General features: G+C 36.2%; 2 protein-coding genes across 4 annotated transcripts; both read right to left on the bottom strand.

The window, feature by feature from the left end:
• Positions 1 to 3,405: 3,405 nt before the first annotated feature.
• Positions 3,406 to 4,769, bottom strand: AT1G67130 (F-box family protein; the record flags this gene model as incomplete). The annotated part of the gene is made up of 3 exons (NM_105383.1): positions 3,406 to 3,954; positions 4,051 to 4,301; positions 4,394 to 4,769. 3 exons carry the CDS (start codon positions 4,767 to 4,769, stop codon positions 3,406 to 3,408), a joined length of 1,176 nt encoding a protein of 391 aa, NP_176884.1.
• Positions 4,770 to 4,991: 222 nt separating this feature from the next.
• SWEETIE (HEAT repeat-containing protein) lies at positions 4,992 to 21,675 on the bottom strand. 3 transcript variants are annotated; one of them, NM_105384.8, is made up of 48 exons: positions 21,352 to 21,675; positions 20,765 to 20,972; positions 20,515 to 20,621; positions 19,918 to 20,154; positions 19,728 to 19,817; positions 19,563 to 19,650; positions 19,033 to 19,097; positions 18,621 to 18,725; positions 18,284 to 18,373; positions 18,106 to 18,186; positions 17,926 to 17,994; positions 17,278 to 17,403; positions 16,643 to 16,746; positions 16,067 to 16,199; positions 15,884 to 15,990; positions 15,466 to 15,567; positions 15,157 to 15,324; positions 14,921 to 15,007; positions 14,686 to 14,779; positions 14,495 to 14,563; positions 14,280 to 14,402; positions 13,793 to 13,861; positions 13,583 to 13,687; positions 13,245 to 13,333; positions 12,881 to 13,037; positions 12,371 to 12,520; positions 12,097 to 12,146; positions 11,883 to 11,982; positions 11,737 to 11,793; positions 11,573 to 11,640; positions 11,367 to 11,460; positions 10,954 to 11,138; positions 10,472 to 10,616; positions 10,311 to 10,379; positions 10,099 to 10,155; positions 9,923 to 10,009; positions 9,717 to 9,845; positions 9,438 to 9,641; positions 8,903 to 9,337; positions 8,544 to 8,609; positions 8,080 to 8,177; positions 7,867 to 7,963; positions 7,596 to 7,758; positions 6,928 to 7,238; positions 6,709 to 6,843; positions 6,419 to 6,583; positions 6,192 to 6,317; positions 4,992 to 5,996 (listed from the first exon to the last, which is right to left on the bottom strand). In NM_105384.8, the coding sequence occupies exons 1-48, from the start codon at positions 21,514 to 21,516 to the stop codon at positions 5,160 to 5,162; spliced, it is 6,666 nt and encodes a 2,221-aa protein (NP_176885.7). In that variant the 5' UTR covers positions 21,517 to 21,675; the 3' UTR covers positions 4,992 to 5,159. The 3 variants fall into 3 exon arrangements, with proteins under 3 accessions (NP_176885.7, NP_001319331.1, NP_001185337.1); NM_001334274.1 differs by having other exon boundaries at positions 4,998 to 5,996; positions 8,903 to 9,340; positions 21,352 to 21,639; NM_001198408.1 differs by having other exon boundaries at positions 5,006 to 5,996; positions 6,706 to 6,843; positions 21,352 to 21,567.
• Between the last annotated feature and the right edge of the window lie 800 nt (positions 21,676 to 22,475).

Genomic DNA, 22,475 nt, shown 5'->3' on the forward strand with positions numbered 1-22,475 from the left:
AAAGAGGCTTTATATTTTAAAAAGTTCGGTTTCCTTCTCTCTTCTCTCTCTTTCATCTTTCAGAGAGAAAGAAGTTTTTTCGTTCAGGATTTGCCGGCGGTTATTCTCCACTGATGTTGGTTCCGCTTGAGGCACAATTCTCGTCTTTCTGCATCAGCTTTCTCAGTGGTGTAGGTTGGCTTTGCTTCCGGCGTAGATGGCTTTCATAGCATCTTCGTCCGGCTTTGTTTCTGGCATCGGTGGTTTTGTCAACACCGGTGGTTGGCTCTGTTTCTAGCGATCTCGTCGCTTATCTCTCTAGCGAGTATTGGCTAGCTTTTGCTCTAGCTTTTGTTTTTTTTCTTTAGACTCTTTCGATTTCCAATTAGTTTTGGTTTTCTTTGGCTCTCGCTAGTTTTTTCTCTTTCTATTGATCTAAGTTTCTAATTCTTCAATCCTTCTTTGTTTAAAGGGCTTGATTCGTTCTTCATGCTTTCTAGGTTTTAAAATTTTAAGAACGAAGTTGTATTGTTGGATTGATGTTTCTCTTAGTTAATAGTTCATGTTGAAGTAATTGGGAGCTGAATTAAAGATCGATACTTTGGATTCGATTGAATTTTCGTTTTTAGGTTTGATGACCTGCAATTGAAGATTGAAAGCTTGTCGATTGAAGAAGAAGAAGAAGAAGATTCAAAGAGTCATATTCTCATCAAAGCTAAAATTGGAATCTCGCCATGATTTCTTTGGGCGAAGTTTGAGACTTGTCGATAGATCAAGTTCTCTGGTGATTTTGGTCGGATTGAAGATTCCCGACGACACACAATTCTGCCAGTGAACGGAAACTCCTATCTCTTCCACTTCCCACGTGTCTAGAAGTCTGGTTACCATTGGATACGTGTTTCATGTGCTGTCTACAACAAGCTTTCCTTCAATTTAGGGTTTTTAGTTGGGCTTTTCTTTTAATTTAGTGTTATGACCTGTTAATTTTGGCTCTGTATTATTTGGCCTTATATAAATAAATAAAACACAGTTGTTACACAAAAAAAAAAAAAATTTAAAAAGTTCAAAAAAAATAAGGTCAAAACTATATTTATAAAATAGTCCAGATTTTAACTTTAAAAAAAAAATTATAAAACAAAATTGATGTACAAAAAGGTCCAAAAAATGATGAAGCATGTGTGTGAAGAAAGAATAAAATGATGAAGTAGGTTGGAGATGGGATACTAAGTCATAGCACAAATAAATAATTTTATTGTAATTTTGTTGTTATTAAAATTATGTTTTACATATGAGAGGGTTGTATTTTTCTTAAGAAATATTTGTTATGTCGTGTTTGAATTTGGCTTGTGACACAACGACACAAATTAACTACTAGATTACAAGTTGTAATGGCGAGAAACTTTTTATATTTTCAGGGGAAGTCAAATTATTTGAAGTGTTGTAGAATATATATTGTCAATTGGTAATGGTCCAAAACAGCTGACCATTTTGGATAGTTAAAATAGATAATTTTTTGTTGTGTATTTGTATAAAGGTAAAACTTACAATTAAAATTAAAAATGCCCGCTTTTTATATATACTTTTTTGTAGTGAAAAGGTTAAAAAGATTAAATTATTTTGGATAAACAGATTTAAAAAGTTACCAAAATTTTGTAAGAACTTTTTTATGATTAAAAGTCTACTTCTTATACATGACATTTGTATTGATTGTACAACACTTGATTGTAAAAAAAAAAAATGTTGTTTGGAAAAATTAAGAATCCAGAGGTAGTGTTGTTGCCCAAGTGAGGACATAGTACAATAGTAGTATTCAAAATGCTAACATGCTAATTTTAAAAAAATCTAAGAAATCAACACTCAAATCACTTAGTCTCATGCTTGTAAACACAAAACCAAATACATCAAATCTCATGCTCATTACATTTCATACATCATCTTAGTCCTGTGCTCTTAATAGTTTGATGTTTTATAGAAAGAAGTTTATTGTAAATTCTAATTATCAATTAATTCAAGACTGTTTTAAGAGTGAAAAGAAAAAACTAAAATCATTACTTATCATGACATGTGGCTAGGGATGTCAAAATGGGTCAAAATTCATGGGTCAACTCAACTCAACTCAACCCATGAACCCTAATGAGTTGAAAATTTTGACTCAAATGAGTTGATGAGCCAAATGAGTTGATGAGTCAATTGGTTTGATGAGTAAAATGAGTTGGGTTGTAATGGTTAATGGTTTCAATGGTTTACCCAATTAACCCATCAAGTTTTGTAAAATTGAATTAAACCAACTAAAATCTCTAAACCAATGTCAATTTAAGTTTAACCAACATATTTAAACCAATTTAATAAAATTAATATTTTTCCAAATTTCTTAAATATACAAGCGATGAAATTGATAAAAAGTAAACTCGTAATTTTTCCACTAAAAAAGATAAACCCGTGATTTTCCCGCCAAAAACGTAAATCCATAATTTTCCCGCCAAAAACGTAAACTCGTAATTTTCCCGCCAAAAACGCAAATCCGTAATTTTCCCGCCAAAAACGTAAACTTGAAATTTCCCGCCAAAAACGTAAACCCGTGATTTTCCCGCCAAAAACGTAAATCCGTGATTTTCTCGCCAAAAACGTAAACTCATAATTTTCCCGCCAAAAACGTAAATCCGTAATTTTCCCGCCAAAAACGTAAACTCGTAATTTTTCCGCCAAAAACGTTAACCCGTGATTTTCCCGCCAAAAACGTAAACTCGTAATTTTCCCGCTAAAAATGTAAATCCATGATTTTTCCGCCAAAAACGTAAACCCGAGATTTTCCTGTCAAAAATGTAAACCCGTAATTTTCCCACCAAAAACGTAAACCCGTAATTTTCCTGCCAAAAACGTAAACCTATAATTTTCTCGCCAAAAACATAAACCTGTGATTTTTCCGCCAAAAACGTAAACCCGTAAAAAGTGGAATCCGTAAATATTCTAAGTTTGATAATGATGAATTAATAATATTAATTATTTATTATTGTTTTATAATAATAATTAATTAAATTATTACTTAAATGGGTTAACCTATTTAACAACTCAACCCATCAAATTAAATGAGTTATGGGTTGACCCAACTCATTTAACAAAATGAGTTGGGTCAACCCATAACTCATTTAACTCTAAACTCATTTGATTATGAGTTGAGTTGGGTTACCCATTTTGACATCCCTACATGTGGCAAAAAGAATAAAGTGTTAAAATTGTTTCAGTCTTTAATTTAGATTATTTTCATCTTTTCACTAATTTTTATTGTTTCCTCTACAATAACAATAGAAAAATAAAACTACTCATATACATGAATTGGATTGTCTTTCCAGATCAGATTAGCAACCAACATATTAACACGTCCTCACACTAGGTTAGCTAATAATTCGTATTTTGTTCTTTACAGCCTCACAGGTAGAGCATAGTTGCAGAGGACCAACTGAAGCAATCAGGTTTAGACACCTGAGAATTCTTCATCACTAAAAGACACAGAGCACTAAATTTGTTAGTTGTACGCCGATCTTGTTGCGGGCGAGAAACAGTCGTCACTTGCTGATTTTTTCTAGATGATATCAGTGTCGTCCTAACATGATCATCATATTTAGATGATATTGATATGCTTGTGGGTTTACGCTTCTGTTCTGGTAGGTTTATAGATGTCTTCGTATTATCAAACTGATGAAGATCCTTCACATGTTCTACAAAGACGTAGACTCTCTGATAATTGCTAAACCATTCAGAGTCTTCTCCAACACCTTGAATTTCAACACTTAAGAGAGTGTTATTTTCGGGATTATAGTAGAAAACATAAAACGGTTTACATGCATACATCTTCGCCAAAACAATTTCACCTCTAGTAGTAACCCCAACAAAGGAAAGATTATAATTAACCTTAACAACATTATTATCAGGCTTCAAAGTGTAGGCATACTTCGACCATTCCTCTTTCTCGAGATCCTCTAAAACCCACATAGATAACTCAAGAGGAAATCCACCTAATTTGTCCTTATAGTTTATCAATTCAAAAAAACATTTTACCATATCATGATTTACATGGAAAAACTTGAATTTCTCAAACCTAACATCAAAACAACCTATCACATCATTCGAGCTGTCCTGTGTATCGTAAGCTATGTAATACAAAACTCCATTAATGCATATCGGGCTTTGCCCACAAGGACGATACCTTAAGGAACTTTGGATACTCCTCCACTTATCATTTTCTGTTCCTAATGTCAGAATATAATGATTGTCTAGAATGTTAAGAACCAAAACCTTGAATTGCTTGCCAATCGGGTCAAACCCTAAATCGCCAAAGATTCCTGACGGTTGAGGTGGTAAGATCGCATATACTGTCCTGTGCTAGGTTTACATATCACACACACTTCATAGTTACCCTCTTTTGACATCCACACAGTACGTAAATATATCAAACCAAAAGCATAGCTAGTCCCGTGATGTTGATGTTGTTTTATTTCAGAAAGCTTCATATGAAAATCAGCGGCTACTTCAAGAGATGACTTCTCATATGGATTCTTAGGCTGAGGCGACGAGTAGAAGCTCCACTCACCGCCTCGAACGATCCCGAGTAAGAGACGTGGATTAGATGAGGACCTGTTAACGAACAACCTGGTGAAATCTTGACTGGCAAGCATGGACGACCATAGCTTCGAAACGCAGTGAAATCTCGCGATGGACTTTGTAGGCAGTCTCGAGAGTATATCAAGAATCAGATCAGTTGGGATGGAATCTAAGGTTTCTCCTCTATTCATGATCGTTGTATTAGTTTGCTTGCGGAAGAAAGAGAGAGAGATATGAATACAAATCTGTTAAAATTTGACCTAATTAGATTATGTTAAATTGTTAATCAATCTCATTTATGGTCGGCACTGACCAAGGCCCAAGAAGCCATGAGTGTTAAGTTTTAACCATCCTTTTTTTGGCAGCGGGCCTTAATTAACCATTTAACTTCATCAGAACTTTTAACAGTGTGATTAGCACTTGCGCGGAGATTCGGAGAGCTTTTTTACAAGAAAGCACAGTAGAAAAATCAAACAATGTATAAAACCAATTTCAACTTTTATCCCCAAACCAGTAATCACAGCAATTGAAGTGACGCATAAAGACAACACAAATGAATCATAAATGTTTTACAGTAAAATTTATATATAATCCACGTCGCTCTTATTTTCAGCAATTGTCTCTTCCGTTACAATAACATCAGCTCCAACATGTTCCTTGCTAGATTCATCCTCGGGTGACTTTTGAATCTGTTGCGGTTCAAGATCATCTAAGGCTGGTGACTCTACCTCAGTTGAAGCAAGTTTGATATCAGTTCCAATGTTTTCAGATTCCAAATTCTTGCTTTCAACTGATTGTTCGTTTATTTCAACAGGATGGTCACCAGATGAGGTTTTGTCATTCTGGCTTGTAAGCGCGTCTTCTATGAGACATGGCTTTACTGTTTCCTCTTCAACCTCTTTGCTTTTGTCAACCGAGTCTTCTCTTGTGGTGAAACATGGCTCTACTGTCTCCTCTTCAACAACCTCTTTGCTTTTATCATTCGAGTCTTCTCTTGTGATGTCTGTGGCATGGTCAGATGCAAGATGTTGATCATCAGTTTCTTCTGCATTTGATTCATCATCCTGTATAGAAGACCTCCCAGGAAGATCCGGCTCCTCTTCAGCAACACTTTCTGTCTTAGACTCTGACCCTTCAAGATTTGTGGAAGCAGGGAAAGACTGGAAAGTGTCCCAATCATCATCATCATCATCTTCTTCTTCTTCTTCTTCTTCGTCAGTTCCACTTTCTACTGTGCTAACCTGATTGAAAGATGTTGGCATAGTAGACAACGCTTCTTCTTTAACCATATTAGCAGTAGAGGTAACTTTTTCAGGCGTTGCTACCACAGGTGCTGGTAGTTTGATATCCATGGCTGGAACCAAGGATTTTGGCTTCGCAAGGGCACTATCTTTAGAGACAGAAGCACGAATAATATCCTAACATCAGAAGAACAAGGACACCAATTAGATAGTTATTTCAAATTTTTGCATGCATAATGCTTAGCCATGACACATTTAAGGAAAATATAGAGAAAGATCAGATGATTAAAAGGATAGGGGATTTGGGATCCATTAGAACTTTCGAACACACTGTTTCCAGGCAAGTAAATCAAATCGAATGCATATAACAACCTGAAGCTGCTGCCGGTGTGTTACTGGAAGCGACAGCAAAACATCCTTAAAGTGAACAGCCGAGGAAGGCAACTGAGCTAGATGAGAAACAAGCCGCACAGCTACATTTCTTAACTCGAGGACTTCCTGGTATTATCCATAAAACAATAAAAAGAAGACATTTAAGCCTTAAGAGGGAGCAACAAAATTTCTAATACAGAATTTACATGTCGGGCTAGGAATGGAACCTGAGAAACGCCATCTGAAGTCTTAGAGAAGACGACAAGAACCACTTCAAGAAAAAGGCTCATGAATCCCTTCTGAAGTTCATCTGTAATTGAGTGTGTCTGAAGTAGCATTATGAACCGCAAGCATTCACCAGCTATGACCACCGATTCCGTATTCACAGGTTTCTATCCAAAAGAATAAGAATGAAGTCAGTTATCATAGTTTTTACATCTAAAAAGACGTCAAAATTACTCTTTTCTTCTAAAAATGTAAATTCAGTGATTTTGGAAGGAAGAAATGAGAAAACAACCAGAAGCGCCCTCTGCATCAGACTGACAATATCTCCAATAAGTTCGCCGACAAATAAGATCACAAAACTTTTCTCCTCTGGGTTGTTGTATCGCTGTACCAAGCTTTTTAGCACTTGTAAGACAGTAGCTTGAACCTACAGATATTTGAACTTATACTATTAAGAGCTCGATAATCAACAGTTGAACTAGCATATGACAAGGAGGCAAGTCTCAGATACCTGAACATTGGAATCTTTAACAACTGCTGCTATACTAATTTGGCAACTCTTCAACATGACAATACAGATAGAATTGGTATTAGTTTCATCTACTGGACAATCAAACTCGTAGGCAAGCTTAGCCAGTGAAAAGAGTTGTTCCAGACAGAATACAAGCTTCAACTGAAGTAGCTTGCGTAACCCTGATCTCTTGCTGTCCACAAGCTGGATACCGTTGATACAATCTCTAGTCAGATCCCCAACCATATGCAGACAAGCACCAAAAATTGCTCTTAGATGGAAGCCACTATCGGCAGCAAAATTAGTGCCATCTGCAATAAAATCATTTTGATCAAACAGTTTCAACAAACTTTACAATGTCCCAATAAAGGATGCAAAATATTTCAGTTGCACAAATCGACTTCACAATTCTGCATTTGCAACTTCGGGGCTCACATAAAACAGACATAAAGCATACATGATCTATACTGAATGTACCATCAAAACGAATCTAACATTCTACCCTCTCACAGAACTTTGACACCATCTGATAACCACCCTTAGCCTAGTAGACAAAAAATTAACCTAGCACCAACTCTATATAAACTTACTATCTGTTCATTCTATACAAACTCTTATCATTTTAGCTTCCTAAATAACATCGGCCATTGCTTATCATATTTTCATACCAGTATAAGGCTTTTGCGATGAGGCTCTGGTAAGCTCAAGCAATAAATCGTTGGTGGACTTCACAATCTCAAGAGCTTTGGGTAGGTATGCGTCAGTGGGGACTTGCCGGATGCACTTGTAGCCACTTAATAAAAATGCCAAAGGCGCCGAATTTAAACGATGCTGCATTTTACAAACAATCATCAGTTAGATGTAAAGAGTACAACAAATATAACAGAATTCGAGAAATGCAACAAATAAAGCAAAAATCCCTCAAAGTTTATATGTTACCTTCAACTCAAAACGTTTCACTAGCGTCTTTATGGAGATAAATAAAGGGGAAAGCATATTGTCCCAAATGCCATCATCTGGCGAAATTTCATTATGTCTGAAACAGAAAGGAATTTTTGGTAAGGTCGTTTCCAAATATAATGCAGTATATTTCTCTCTACATAATTTTAAACAGAAGTGAACACAGCTTCCAAAAATCTCTTTAATGCACACCTGTGGAGAATTTTGAACAGGTACCCAAGACAGAGTTCAATAGTCGAATAGGCAAATTCCTCACTTTCAAGAAAATCTTTTGGACAGTTTTGTGAGATCTGTTGGAAAAAAATAAACTTCATCAGAACTCGCATCTTTTCTAACGCGTAAGGCATATATAGTCCTGGAAAATTAATCAGGAATCAGTGTTACGAAGAAATTCATCAAACAGTGGTATTATGACCATGAAGTACATAATATCTGGTGATATGCCTATGGCAGGGTAACAGAAACAAGGGTAACTGATTATTTCTCCTACAGTGGAATAGTATATCTTGGTTCCAACTAACTAAAGATAAAAGAGAACAGAGAAGGAATACATATATACAAACGTTCTTGAACCTCATTTCCAATCTTAAGAAAAGTCAGTAAATGCAAGCCAAAAATGATGCTTTAGGGTTCAATAACATCAACGAGTTGTGTACCTGTTGTACTACTGATACTGCAAGAATATCCCATGAACTGTCCATATGAAAGGAATACGACAAAACCTGGATGAGTTACAAAAGGAAAATGAATCCAATTAGAGTAGTGTATAACTAATCAAAGCTCACAGCCTATGGCGCTTGGACATTGCTAAAGCAGAAGCCAGTTAGGAAAAATAAGAAAAATATGGGGTGTAGTGGATCTGCACAAAGCACAAGGTATTATGTGTTCCAAAGAAGAAGCATGTGGCTGCTTAAACCAATATCAAATACGCTTTAGTAGCTGATGATAATAAGAACTAAGATAGAATGGCATGAGAAGAATTTAAAAGGAAACAAAATATTTGAAGTGGCTCTACCTGCAATAGCTCTTGGCAGAGGTCTATACTAAGAAAGCCACTGGAAAAAAATCTTCCAGCAGAAAGAGATTGGAAAACTGGTAATGCAATTTCATATAACTTTAGGCCCTGGAACGAAGATTCGTTGATGCTGGAGTCTCCACTAGATTTGATTTTAGCTGAGCTAAAAGGTATTACTTGCATACTAGAGGCTGGATGCATCCCTTGAAACAAGACAAGTACAGCGAAGCCCCATAGAAACTGAAAATCTTCAGCCTCTAGTGTAACCATGCGATGTGTAGATATCAAGGACCTATCAGAAAATTCTTCAACACTATGATTCACCGGAATTGCATCCAGGACTAAAGCTTGCAGGATGACAGGCCATGCCTCTTCCAGACAAGGCTGTAGCCTTCTTGACACAGTATGTGGCAGGATTTCATCTAAGAATGAGCACTGCTGCGGCAAGTTTAAGATCTTATTAGAAGATAGGGGAGCACAAGGATAGAAGTGTTCAGCTAAAGAGAGAAAACAGAACTATTAGGAGTTGACTCACACTTTTCTTGAGGTTTTGACATAAGCAAATATAACTGTAGCCCTTTAGGACCTGAATCCAGTACCTCCCGAGAAGGTCTGAACTCTTGGAAAACATTGGCAACAGTGCTTCAAATTCTACTGGCACCTCACCATGGTGTTTTCTCAAGAACGTAAATATATAACACTTAAGCGAGGCATGTGCAGCAAGAAGCCTGATCTTGATCTACGTTGCAAGAATAAGTATACTCAGTGATAGCCAAATAAAATTAGAAAATAAACCCTTTTGTTGCTTATGCACCTTGCTTGTGACCCATTCAGCAAACGAAGGATAATATAATTCGTTAAAGTCATTGAGTGGACGTGAAAGTAGAGAAAATATGCGTTTGACTGCAACTTGATCACTTCTTATTATTCCACTGGTCATTATCTGGAATTAAACACATTAATTTAGTAACATAATGGCCAAAAATCTGAAGGAAGAACTACGACAGATGTCATGCTCACCTTTGTGGCCAATTGTAACCCAGCTTCCAGAAGAACAGGGCCAGAATTTGCATCCAAGGCAGTACGAACAGCAGACAGAAGTTGAGCCTAAGTGTGAAAATAGTCGGTAACTATTATGTTCATTAAAAAGTTTAATTAGTCTTTGTTCGTTGAGAAATAATTTTGAATGGGAGCACCTGATACTGTTCCAGAAGAAGATGTCCAGGAAGTTCAGGGTCGGCTACTAATTTAAACTGCATCAGTATCAGACAATTACAAATTATGTTTACTGCAAACTACCACACCACATCACCAAGGTGAATATGACAAGGAGGCTAGCAAAATATTGGCGAGAAACACACATGTAACTAGTACAATTCAGAAATCTTCCACTACCAAAAAGTCTCACCTTCTCAAGAATAGTACTAAGAAGTCCAACTCCAATTGGCCTCATGTTTTCAAACTGAATAGTGCTTATCTGAATAATTTGGTAGATCTTGTTAGAATTCTCTCAGGGCATTTTCCAGAATACTTGAAATGGTTCTTTACAAAGTAATTCCTTTTGTTTACCTGATAAGCAAGAGATATTAGCTCTTGTAGTTGAAGGACTAACCAGTCACCTGAGCTTTGTCTATTAGAAGCAAGATTCCTCGCCAATAAAATATCAAAATGAGCAGCATCATTGCCTACAGCCTCTGGCAAAAGACTCAAACACCTACAGTTGAAAATCAATTGGGCTAATTTAGAACACGAACAAATATAAACTCTTATGCAGTTTGACTGAGAGCTGCAACCATTAAGTTATTAAGTGCTCAGGATTAACTAAACGTTCAGATTTCATTTAATATTGGCTCAATGCTGAAACCCTTGAAGAACTTGTGAAAATTTGGTTCTGCGTCAACATACATTTTTGAAATATCAGTTGAAATTTTATTTTCCATCAAATTTTAGTTATGGTCACAAACTACTTCAGAGCATTAGTTAAAAAATATTTATGTCAACAGTATTCACTAGAGAGGTAGGGTAAGAACAAAGAAACATCTCCCACTTACTCAGCTGCAAAAACTCTGGTTCGATATCTCAAGGTTTTGTCTTTATCAGGATTGGCCCGTATAGATTTCCCACTAGAGCTAGAAACCATGTCTTCATCATCATCGCCAAGGTTCTCTCTTGTGTAAGCAGGATCATTTTCTGCAATGCTCGTTTCAGCACTCCTTCCAGCGGATGCTGCAAGGGCCTATCAGCAGAGTAAGTAATAAATCTCCATTGATTGTGGGAATAAAAGGCAGATCTCGAGATATAATAGCAGATGAAAATTCAAAACTGCTAGTAACATTTTGAACAAACGGCAGCAATCATGAGAAAACAAATAAATTGCCATGGTCCCATTTCAGATAGTTCATACTGCAGCATGAAAAGTCCATAGAAAACCAAGATTTTAGTATGAAAAACTCATTGCTATTACCATGTTGCGGCATATCAACATCCATCGAGATGGGCGTGATGGGCATGTTGCATAAAGCAGGCGTATCAAGGTACTACGGATCAGGTTCCCAATCCTACAAGAGCACAACATCTCTAGGTCATCAATAAAGCAAGTTAATCAAAACCTTACATAAGAAATTAACATTCCATAAAACAACAACATTTACTGAAAGAACAATTTCTTACTCAGAATCAGTTTCTTCATCCAACATCTGAAATAAGTTATCCTCTATTTGCTCATCAATGACAGAAACCTAAAACACACAAGAATGCGATAAATTCCGATGGTGCCATTAATTCTAAGACGATGAATCTGGAAATAAAATTTTGGGTCAAAGCATGCGGTTTACCGGGTCTTTCTCAACCAGATGCCGAAGAGTTGACACAGATAGACGCCTAATTATTGGCTGTTTTACAAAAAAATGTAAATAGTTTTCATAAGGGGAAGCCCTTGAAGACTAACCTATGAAAAGAAGAGATAGCAAAAATGAAAAACCTGTCTTGATGCCAGCGTCATTAAAAGATTTTTTACATGTATATGTACTGAAACTGCTTGTGGAGCAAAAAGAATAAGCTGCTGGGTAAAACAGACGCTTCTGAAAATGTTTAGATTTACAATAAAAATTAAGCTTGATACAGGATAGAGATAATTCATATAGTAGTAACAATGGATTAAAATGATGGTGGCAAAGAGAAAAGCATTCACATACTCAAGTAGTGTTGGAATCTCTTGCCAGGAACTAATCTCTGCAATAACAGACTGCAAAAACTTTATTTTAGAATGAGAAAAACAGATGGCCTTACATACGAATGCATGCACCTTCCTTTATTTAACCAACAAGGCCAGACATAGGATGCATAATTTACTGAAATGGAAGGTTGGAAGTTTTGCGGTAACAAAATTTCAAATGAGAAAACACCATTTTACATACTGCATGCATCTTACTTTTCTCAAAGACAAGGTTGGAAGGTCCAGAATAGTACCTTGCAGCGTGAAAACAGAATGCTGCCAGGAGAAAGCTCAGGGCCAAGGACAGCAACAATAGCATTAATAAGGCGTCCAATGCCTTGAGAAAGATCGATCCATCCACTTTCTTCAGTCAACAAAATGTCCAAGGCAAGTCCTAATGCTGCCTAATAATGAATACAGAATGGGAATGATAACATGACACAATGGATGGAGATATCAAATCAAGCTGGGAAAATGAAGTTAGCAGTTATAACCATGCACCTATTGTAAGGCAGATAAACTTTCTTAAACATTAAAAAAGTTGCAGCTATTGAACTGCACCAGAGAATTTCTCTCTCTGTCAAGCATTAACAGATTCAGGTGATAACCAAGTAACTCATTTAGCCAATTTTAAAGATACGCAGAATTTCATTTTAGTTTGCCGAACTGGCAACCCGAACACCAAAATAAGATCCTTTAAAACGAAAAAGCAAAATATGAAAACTGTGCATTCAAAGATCTTAATGAACCACGAAATTGTTTACCTGAACATGAGATACGAATGATAAACCAGCAGCTTCAATGGTCAAAAGAAGCCCATGCAAGGCCCATATCTTAAGACCAAGAACAGAGGTTTTGGTCAAAGATGAGACTGAATTAACAGTAGCAGGTACTAAGGACGACAATGCCATTCCTCCTGCACTGCACACCATGTACAAAATAAATTCAAAATATAACAAATCAACATGTCATAGTAGCCTTCAATATGTAAAATAATACGTATCTGCGAAGATTGATAATATTTTAACTTAATTGTTGTTAAAGCATCACAACCAGACACATATTAGCCTACTTTTCAATTTTTATTGATATTCACAACATATCAAACTAGTTAGAAGCCAACTCCACCTGTGATGAATGCAGCCAAGTGCAAGAGCAATTGATCCACCATAGTTTGGATCTGTAACTCCACTTAGGTCGCCAAGAAGAACTCTGGTCTATTTATCACCATGCAAAAACATATGTGAGAAATAAAGGAAATGTTTCACGTCCTATCACTATAAATAAATAAAAATATCTAGACCAAGAAAACCGGTACTGAATTTTTTCACATTTAGGAAACAAGTGAACAAAGCAAAAACAGAGACATGCTATACTTTAAAGTAGAGTCCATAAGCATCCAATTCTAAGGAGCATAAAGAAAGTCACAAAAGGTTTTTACGTAGAGAATTGCATTGTGGACAGACCATTCTTGCTGTAAAGATGTCATTTCCAAGACGAGCTAGAAGACCTAGACCCTCACATGCTGCTCTGCGTTGTGATGCACAAATGTCTCCCTCTGTTAGAATATTCTATAGCAACAGAAACATCAAAAAGTTATATATAAGAAAACAAGTGAATCAATCTTGAGATTAGGTTCACTATTCTGAACTACCATCCTTATTGAAATAAAATACCTGAAAAATGGCTTGCCCTGAGCTTAGTACTTCTGTCGTTAGTTGCTGAGGACGTAGAGCATGCAAAGCCTGTAAAAATAAATTAAATATGAAGTTCTTAATGTAACAGAACCATATTATGTTCATTAACTACAAGCAAATGATCTGGATTCAGATACAGATGATTTATTCAGCACAGCAGTCATTACATTGCATAGGCATGGTAGCACAACCGTTCCATACCCAGAGAATAGAGCTTGGTTCATTCTTCAATGAAACAAAACTTATCCGCTCTATATATAGACCAAAAATGCGTATGATCCTTTATATAATGTCATGTTATATGTAAATTTTATAGGTTTCCAACACCACCTGAGTTCAGCCCTCAGTACACTTCTACACGAGGTAGACACCATGTTCGTACCTTTACCATACTGCTATCTTGACCGATTTTTTCAATACAGTTTGTTAACAAGCAAAAAAACTTGTATACAAGTATTGGAAGCACCTTTAAACCGGCAAGAAGTCCCGCACAAATGTTAGTCAAGCTGGCTGTACGCCATTGTTGCTTTTTTCCGGCTTTCAAACACTGTTGTATGACCGAAAGAAGTGAGAGCATCCCTTGGCTATCCTGCGAAGCAAATGTTACAATCACTTCAGACTATCAAAATAGCAAATGTCATAGCAAACAAGGACCTATCTTGACATATAGTAATTACAAACCTGAGAAGCAAACATGATACCAAAGCAGAGAACCATCTGATTCACCAATGTCTTTTTCACAGTCTCTGGCTTCATGATTACGGAAATTTTGCATAAGAGTTGAGCATAAATAACAAAGACAAGCCGGTAGCCAAATAAAAAACCAGCACAACCACTAAAACCAAATTTCACCAAAAAGCCATTGGGCTTACCAAAGGAAAACTAGAAACTTTACTTTCCCATACACTTGGTGCTAGACCATCTTCCCCACCTTGAAAATAGCGAAGTTCATCTTCAAACCAATCCCTGGATAAAAATTCATAAAAAGTTACATCTCCCTGGGGAGGACTAGGTTTCTGCGGCATGATCCGGAATACGTGAGGATACAAATGCAGAAAAATTCCTTAAGGAATGCAAACCAGTATATACAGATGAACATATAGTCACCTGCCAGGAATCCAAGGACCAAGCCATGCATCTCTTTTGTCAAGGAGCGACTTCAAGCACGAGCTTTCCTCGAATCCGGAAGGATCCCTTTCAATTAAACAAACATGAAAGAATGACTACTTCAGTGATTAACAACGAGATTTATCAGGCCATGTCCTTATCATTCATTTATGACAACTTCAGTGATTAACAAAGAGATTTTAGAAAAACAAGCAGTTAGGGATGAATATTGTTACCTATATGGTGTGGTGCATAGCTGAATAATTTGCTGATGCTCACTTTTATAGGCCAAGGGATCTGGGATGGATTGATAAGCTATCAATATTCTTATGATGAGTATGTCGACCAAAGTTTTGACATCAGAAAACCGTTTGTTGGCCATTGTCGATACACAAGACAAAGCGCTGTTTGGAATAAGATGCTGTCAACTCACTCATCATACAGGTAAAGGATATGAAACTTATTCTCAAATGGAAGTAGCCAAATTATTAAAATGGCAATCACATGAAGACAAAAAACTGTAGGAAGCATCAGTAATGTTGTACCTACGGAGGTTTGCCAGTACGGGTTGAAGTAGAATACCATCATTACAAGATACAAAACGTCGCACAAAAGCTGTGAGTGCATCAATTGCGGCGGACCACACACTACAACAAGGAGAAGACTGATCATGTACTTGTTATCAAGAACAAAAAAGTGGAGTCATCACTTTTATTGCTCTTGGACCTGAAGTAATCAGGGAGAAGTGAGGACTTAGCCCTCTCAAACCAGCCACTAATGTGTACAAAATAAACTACGACCGAGTTTGGAGACTAGTATATGCGAGAATTATGCTAAAAGCGTGTGCATTGTTTAGATAAACATGGTTTGCTTCCAGGAGCTAAATTAAAATATACAACATAGGGCAAGAATATTCAGACCTTGGCATTTCAATAAAAGCTTAATGCATCACGGGCCAGTTACCTTAACATAGATTTTAATTCTGCCTGTTGTTTGATCAAGTGTTCTGGGTTTCCAGCAAAGACGTCAGTCCACAAGATTAATATATCAAAATCTTGGTCTCCAAACTCCTATATAATCAAACAGGATTGCATAAGAAATTGAATGCTCCAAACACAGCAGTTAAAGACATAAGGATTATATTACCTCCTTTGGCATAGAATTTAATAGCGATGATAACAATAACCATCCAGCTTCCTTTTCACTTGAGGCAACTGTAACATTTCTCCTTGATTCTGTTAGCATCTTCTTTGAAACTTCAAGCACCGACCTTGGCAATCTGTGAACAAAACATTACAAGAAAAGTATTGCAACTGATTAATGGAAGTTCTGTATTGGCTATTCTACAAAAGTCATGGCAGATTGAGAACTACTCTGACTATCTAGCACAAAATATATCCTCTGTAATTTTCATAGTACGTAAAAGGTGTATTGGCCATGAGCTAGTTTGATTAGGTAAGGAGCAAATGACAAACTCCCAGAAACTATTGAAAGTACTACGAGTTTGAAGGTTCATCTAATTGACTAAGGTAATGAGAAAGGTAGTAATTTACAAGATTAATGGGAAGATTAGAAATCTCACAAAGATAATAATAACTATGCAGCCTAAATGTAAGAACCAAATGCCCAGTAACTAATTTGTTGAAACTAGCATTAACGTTAAGTTTGAATGCTGAAACAGTGAATAAAGATGTGATCATGGGGAGTTACGAAGACTATTACCTAGCAGGGTAACCAAGTGAGAGTCCAGGCGAAATGGAGACTAGAGCTGCCAAAGTTGCTGCTTGCCCATGTAAAGAAGCAAGATCAGTTTTCAATTTGTCTCCCTACAGAAAATGACAATGGCAAAGTCATTCCCCGTCATCAAGTTGCTCCAGCTTACAATAGAGACTGTCTATTTATAGAGACTTAAAGATGAAGAACTTCAATTAGATGAAGGCCAAGGACGTCATAAGCATATGAAGGGAAACTATGATGTCTTTCATGATATATTGATATTCAATTTCACCATATTAATTATTAGTAATAGACTTTCTTGTTCTGCATTTGGATCAGAATGTCACTTCACATCTTCATTAATATTCGGATCAGACTTTCTCGTTTTGTTGCCACACTCTCATACAATACTAAGATATGCCAGATCATCTAATACCCAAAATCTCTTGCTTACTTCTGACAGAATATTTAGTAGAAATACATATTACAAATGCAGCAGACCGTGCATGCATGTGTAATTAAATATACAATTAAAATACATTTCAAACTTAAAAGAAACTTAAATAAAAATAAATGGCATATCATCTTACTAAAGAAGAAAACCAAACTCAGTTGACATAAATTGAAAGTCATAGTATTACCTTTTCAAAGGATAAACTTTCCCGTAGAGCATTAAGAGTTGTTACAGCAAAAGATGTCAACCCACCAACGCAGGTAGGATCAACCTCAGCCAAAGCACGTAAAGTTAAAGCGGCCTCAACACGTACCTAAAAAACAAGTTTAAGTTTGTAAATATGCATTTACAATTACCATCGGGTTGTCATTTGACCCAATGTACCCAGACATTCATGTTAGCATGACACCTAAAACTAATAAACACTGCATAAAACCGAATTTGTTTCAATATATCAAGCTACTAAATTCAGAAAATCAATCAGAAAATACTGTGATGACGGCCTCTTCCAACCCTCTATTTCTATGCATAAAGGTCTTATTTACGTACCTATAGATTACTGTGATAGCGGTTTATTCCAACCCTCTATTTCTATTCATAAAGATGTTGTTTGCCTAGCTTTTAAAGCAGATGAAACAATTTGACATCCAGTAGTAGGAAGAAATTCAAACAAACATATCTTTCTGTGAAATTACTAGACAAAAAAACACGTAATAATAATATCTATATGCTGAAAAGAAATAGAATTCTCTGATAAATGCTGCCAAGAAAAGTAAAAGGGATGAAAAGGACTCGTGTTGAGAGCAACTGTCAAACAATACATGTGAAAGCTTACAAGGTCCAAAAAATGTGACAATGCAGCACCCACTGTATCATCGAAAAATTCCTTGAATTCATGGGGAACCTGCAAGCAAGCAAGAAAAAATCGAGCTTAAAATTTTCTTTAGGGAGTTAAAGAAAACAGAAGTTTCATGACATAAATTAATCAGAAGAGTTTACGCCAGTAGGGCCTCACCTCTCCCAGTGTTTTCAACGTGTATGACAAAGCCCGCAAAGCAACTATTTTCATTGATGGACTGGCATTTGAAGACTGAAGCTGCAATAGTTTCAGGAAAAAAAAAAACGTAACTTACTTGATTATGATGTAGAAACATTAATTAAAATATTTAAATATGTAGCTCTGACTTGCAAACCTGCTTTCCGAGAAAAACGGAAAAGCTTCTCTGGCTTGGTTCCATCATTTGATCAATTACGCCAACCCGTAGGATGTAAAGAACACATGCCTTCAAAAGTGAGAATATAGATTAAGGAATTTGATCAGCAGAACATCACTAATGTTTTCATAACAGTTAGCAATGTCTCCTCTCTTTTTATAAGCTATGCAGAGAATTGATATGAATGATTCCCAACGCAGCAATAGAGGTGCAAGGCGAAATTTTGAAAGACAGAAGTATGTAAGAAAAACTTATGCACGACCAAATGAAAAGGTTGGGGGAGGCATTGCAAGAAAATGAAAGAAGCATGACTTACCAGTGCATGGGCATCAATTGAGGAGTCACCCCGCAGCATGTCCATGATGGGCAAAGAATAGTCTTGAAGCTCACTATCTGAATCCAAATACCTTATCCTAATGGCCTGCAAAATTTAGTTCACTTTGTAAGTTTACAAGGCCATGATGCCGTATTGGAGATATGCGTGTATAAAAAAAAAGTGAAGATAGTCACAAGACTTGACGAAAAGATTCACTACTAGAAAAAAATGCAGGTCTTTTATGATATGGCAATATAGGAAATATGCAGATATAACCCTTGATAACAACTGGTGTGATTTCCTAACAATGCTCATAAAATATGTAATTGATAATAAGTCTCAATGTCAAGTCTGACATGCAATATCTAATCAACGAACAAGGAAAAAAATAAAAAAAATCTCGTTTGTTTACCTGTAAAAAGAACACCCATGACAGAGCCAAACCAAACCGTGTATTCTTTGCCCGAGATCCAACCGCTGCGATTTTAGTATTATTTTTTTTATAACAGAAACAAAAATTAGTGCTTCGCACAAAGAAAAACGAAAAAAATCTACTACAAACTTTGTAGCAAAAATTTATATCTATCCCAAGTCTGAAGAGTTAATGAACCAAAAATTTTCGCACAGAGATCTTGCCAAAAACCAATCTTTCAAGAGGCCGTAACAATATGCTAATTTCTAGTGGCGATATGAAATTACTGTAAAAGAACAAATCAGGTACGTTTTGCTTTTACTATGTGAGCCATTATAACTGCTTTCTTATTTTTACTGTGCACGCCTCTATATAGTGGCTAGGGACTAAAAAGGTTCTCCCACAATTTCAAAGGCTAAATAGAAAAAGTATAAAACGGGTGGCAACAACATGATTGCATTTATAATGTCATCATATTGCCATAATGGCTTGCAATTCTGTCTTCAATAGCTCATAAGTCATAACACTACCTTTTGTGAAGGGTAAAATCAGATGCCTCTGCAGACCACCTTCCAGTTTCTTTGCTGGTGGAAATGGACCTTTACCTCTAGGTTGGACCTAGCAAACAAAAACCAAATTCCATAACCACAAAATTATGAAGACAAGGACGCAAATTACTAGTAAAATAAGCCTACATGCGCTTCAGGATGCATTCCTAGTGCAAGCAATGAGCCCAAAGCCTCTGCAAATGCATCACGGACCGATGATTCTGAATCTTCAATACCCTACGTTAACAGAGGTATGTATATATTCAGAGATAGACATCAGCCCACCAAGAAATTGAAAGAAGAGCGATTTAAAAACATACAGGTTTCACTAACTTACCTTGACACAGTAAGAGGCTAAAGTATCAAATTCGCTAGTACCAAGACCAGGTCCTCCAATGTTAGAAAAGGCCTTCAAACAACGAGCAGCAGCAATTCTCACAACGAATGATTTATCCAAAGTGGAAAATCTAGTGATGAGACGGTATGCTTCTGAGTATGCAGTGGCAGCAGCTGTACCACCGCAGCCTTCCAAAGCATTGTGAAGCAAGATAAAGGCTTCTTGTCGCACAAAATCCTGAAAACAAGGGAAATGACGCAGAATTAAATCAGTATTACAGGTCAGTTCTTCACAGAATTCTAGAAAATTATGACTGGGTGGAATTAAATTAACCACTGAAACAGCAGATTCAGAGACTAGGAAAAGTAAATTGGTTTATACCAAACTATATCAACCATAGATATTAGGACACAGTAACAATGGTTGCAGAGCTTCAATGCCCCATACCTATTTGATATTTTCACAGTGTATAGTTCTTTCTAAATAGCCCAACAGGGCAAATGATAAAAAGACATGATCTACTGAGGTCGATTAAACCAATCAAATTTACTGTTCCACATGACAGAAAGAACTTAAATGTAACGTGAACTGTGATACCTCGTTAAACTTCACTAATTTTGTTACAATAGATGTTGTTTCGAACAAGCCAGAAGTAATTTTTTTCCCAAAATGACGATACAGCTCCCCCAAGCATTGGGCAGCACCTAAAAAAAGAATTGCATCTATTAACTTAGGAGCACAAATAAACATAGAAAAACTTCCACATGGTTGAACATTATGAAATGTATAGATGCTTGATATGCTCGATAGAATGCATACCAAACAGCAAAACAAAACTACAGCCTACCTGCAACTCGTTGAGGATCACTCCGCTTTCCATCCGAAAGAAACCCTTGTAAACTGCTAGCTCTAGAGTATATCGAAATACTATCACCATTTGATATAATTTTAGCCATAGCCACTGACGCAAGATGACGCACTGGTCTTCGAGCACCAAGAGTAACCAAAGAATACAAGGCATCTTCGCATTTTCTTTGCGTTACTAACAAAGACTCCTGATAGACATGATCGTTGAGAAATCCAAGTATCACAAAAATGTCAAAAATATACAAAATTTACAGCAGAAAGGTACTTGAATGTAATGTTCCTAGTTAGAATTTCATCTTCACAGTTTTCTAATGAAAATTGCATAACGAATACGGACAATCTAGAACAAATTCGTGAAGCGATGCTAAATTAATAACAGAGCAATGGCCTGTGAAAGTAAGAAGTCTACTAGTTGATCAATGTTTATGAATAACAAAGATTCATCATCGTTGTTCCAGAGATAGTTCTTCGAATTTTCAGATACAAAAATGACGACATTGACGATTATATCGAGATTTTAAAGCGAAACGGATAAATAATAAGAAGGATCAACAAAGGAAAGAGGACCTTGGGCTCTTCATCGATGGCGGAAATAAGATCAGAAAGGATCTCGAAACAGAGGAGAGGGTCAGGGTTTTTCTGTGAAGCAGAAGCAACAATCGACTCAAGCTGGGCGACGAGAACGCCGAATCGCGACAGAGGAACGTTGTCGCTTGCAATATTCTTCGTCATTAGCAGTGGAGAAACATAGAACGAAGCAAGCCCAGAGTTGAGGAGGAAAATGAAAGACTAGTGTGAGAGAAAGAAAGAGTCGGAAAATTTTGATTTCAGTCAGATCTATTGGGGGGGTCGGAGGAAAAAAGCCGGATTTTGTTTCCGGGTCGGGTAAAAACTAAAAAACTATGGTAAATCAAAAATTGTTTAGCTGTTTATTTTGTAGCTCTTTTTTATCGGCCCAATATGTTTTAAAGCCCAAATAGGCAAATATTCGGTACATAAGAAGGCTCGAAAGAAGGCCCACTAATTGCAAACATTACAATGAATTGCAAAAGATGTTACAATTTTTGTGTTTAGCTGTTATTAGTGTTAAGTCTAATGGAGTTAACATATTTTTAATTTATCCATAAAATATTTATTGAAATAAAAAATGATATTAAAAAAAATTAACCACAAAGCTTGTTTTTTTCTACGCAGAAAACATAATATTTTTGTTTTTAATGTGATGTTGACCACATGTCATTATATATAATTGATACATGTGAGCTTGCAATGCATTTAAATTTAACTAATGTAGTTGGTTGGCTAGCTACAAATAATTTAAGGATTAGTTTGAAGGATTTTAAATTTGGATAAATTTAAGTGAATTTTAGGAAGATTATGAATTTTAAAGTTTTTTCAATAATAATAACCTAAGAATAATATAATAAATTATCATTGGCTGACATTTATTTTTGTTAAATTTTTGGATCATTTTGGATTGTTCCGTTACGTGTGCTTGCCAATCTAACCAAAACAATCGTCATACGTCACCATACTTCATTGTCCCATCGTCACTTCCGTAGATACTAAAGTTCCACAAATAATTCATTTAAGTAAAGTAGGAAAATAAATTGCTCTTTTTATTGAAATCTTAATCAAAAGCTATTGACTGGCTTTAATCTGCTTAAAGAACAAACTATAGAGCTTTTTGT

Source organism: Arabidopsis thaliana, assembly GCF_000001735.4.
Source record: "Arabidopsis thaliana chromosome 1 sequence".
NCBI lineage: Eukaryota > Viridiplantae > Streptophyta > Magnoliopsida > Brassicales > Brassicaceae > Arabidopsis > Arabidopsis thaliana.

Coding starts and splice junctions, on each gene's coding strand:
- SWEETIE (NM_001334274.1), bottom strand. CDS start 21,516: ATGACGAAGAATATTGCAAGCGACAACGTTCCTCTGTCGCGATTCGGC. Junction 19,651..19,727: donor GAATGCATCCTGAAGCGCAT/GTAGGCTTATTT, acceptor TTTGTTTGCTAG/GTCCAACCTAGAGGTAAAGG. Junction 10,156..10,310: donor TTAGTACTATTCTTGAGAAG/GTGAGACTTTTT, acceptor ATACTGATGCAG/TTTAAATTAGTAGCCGACCC.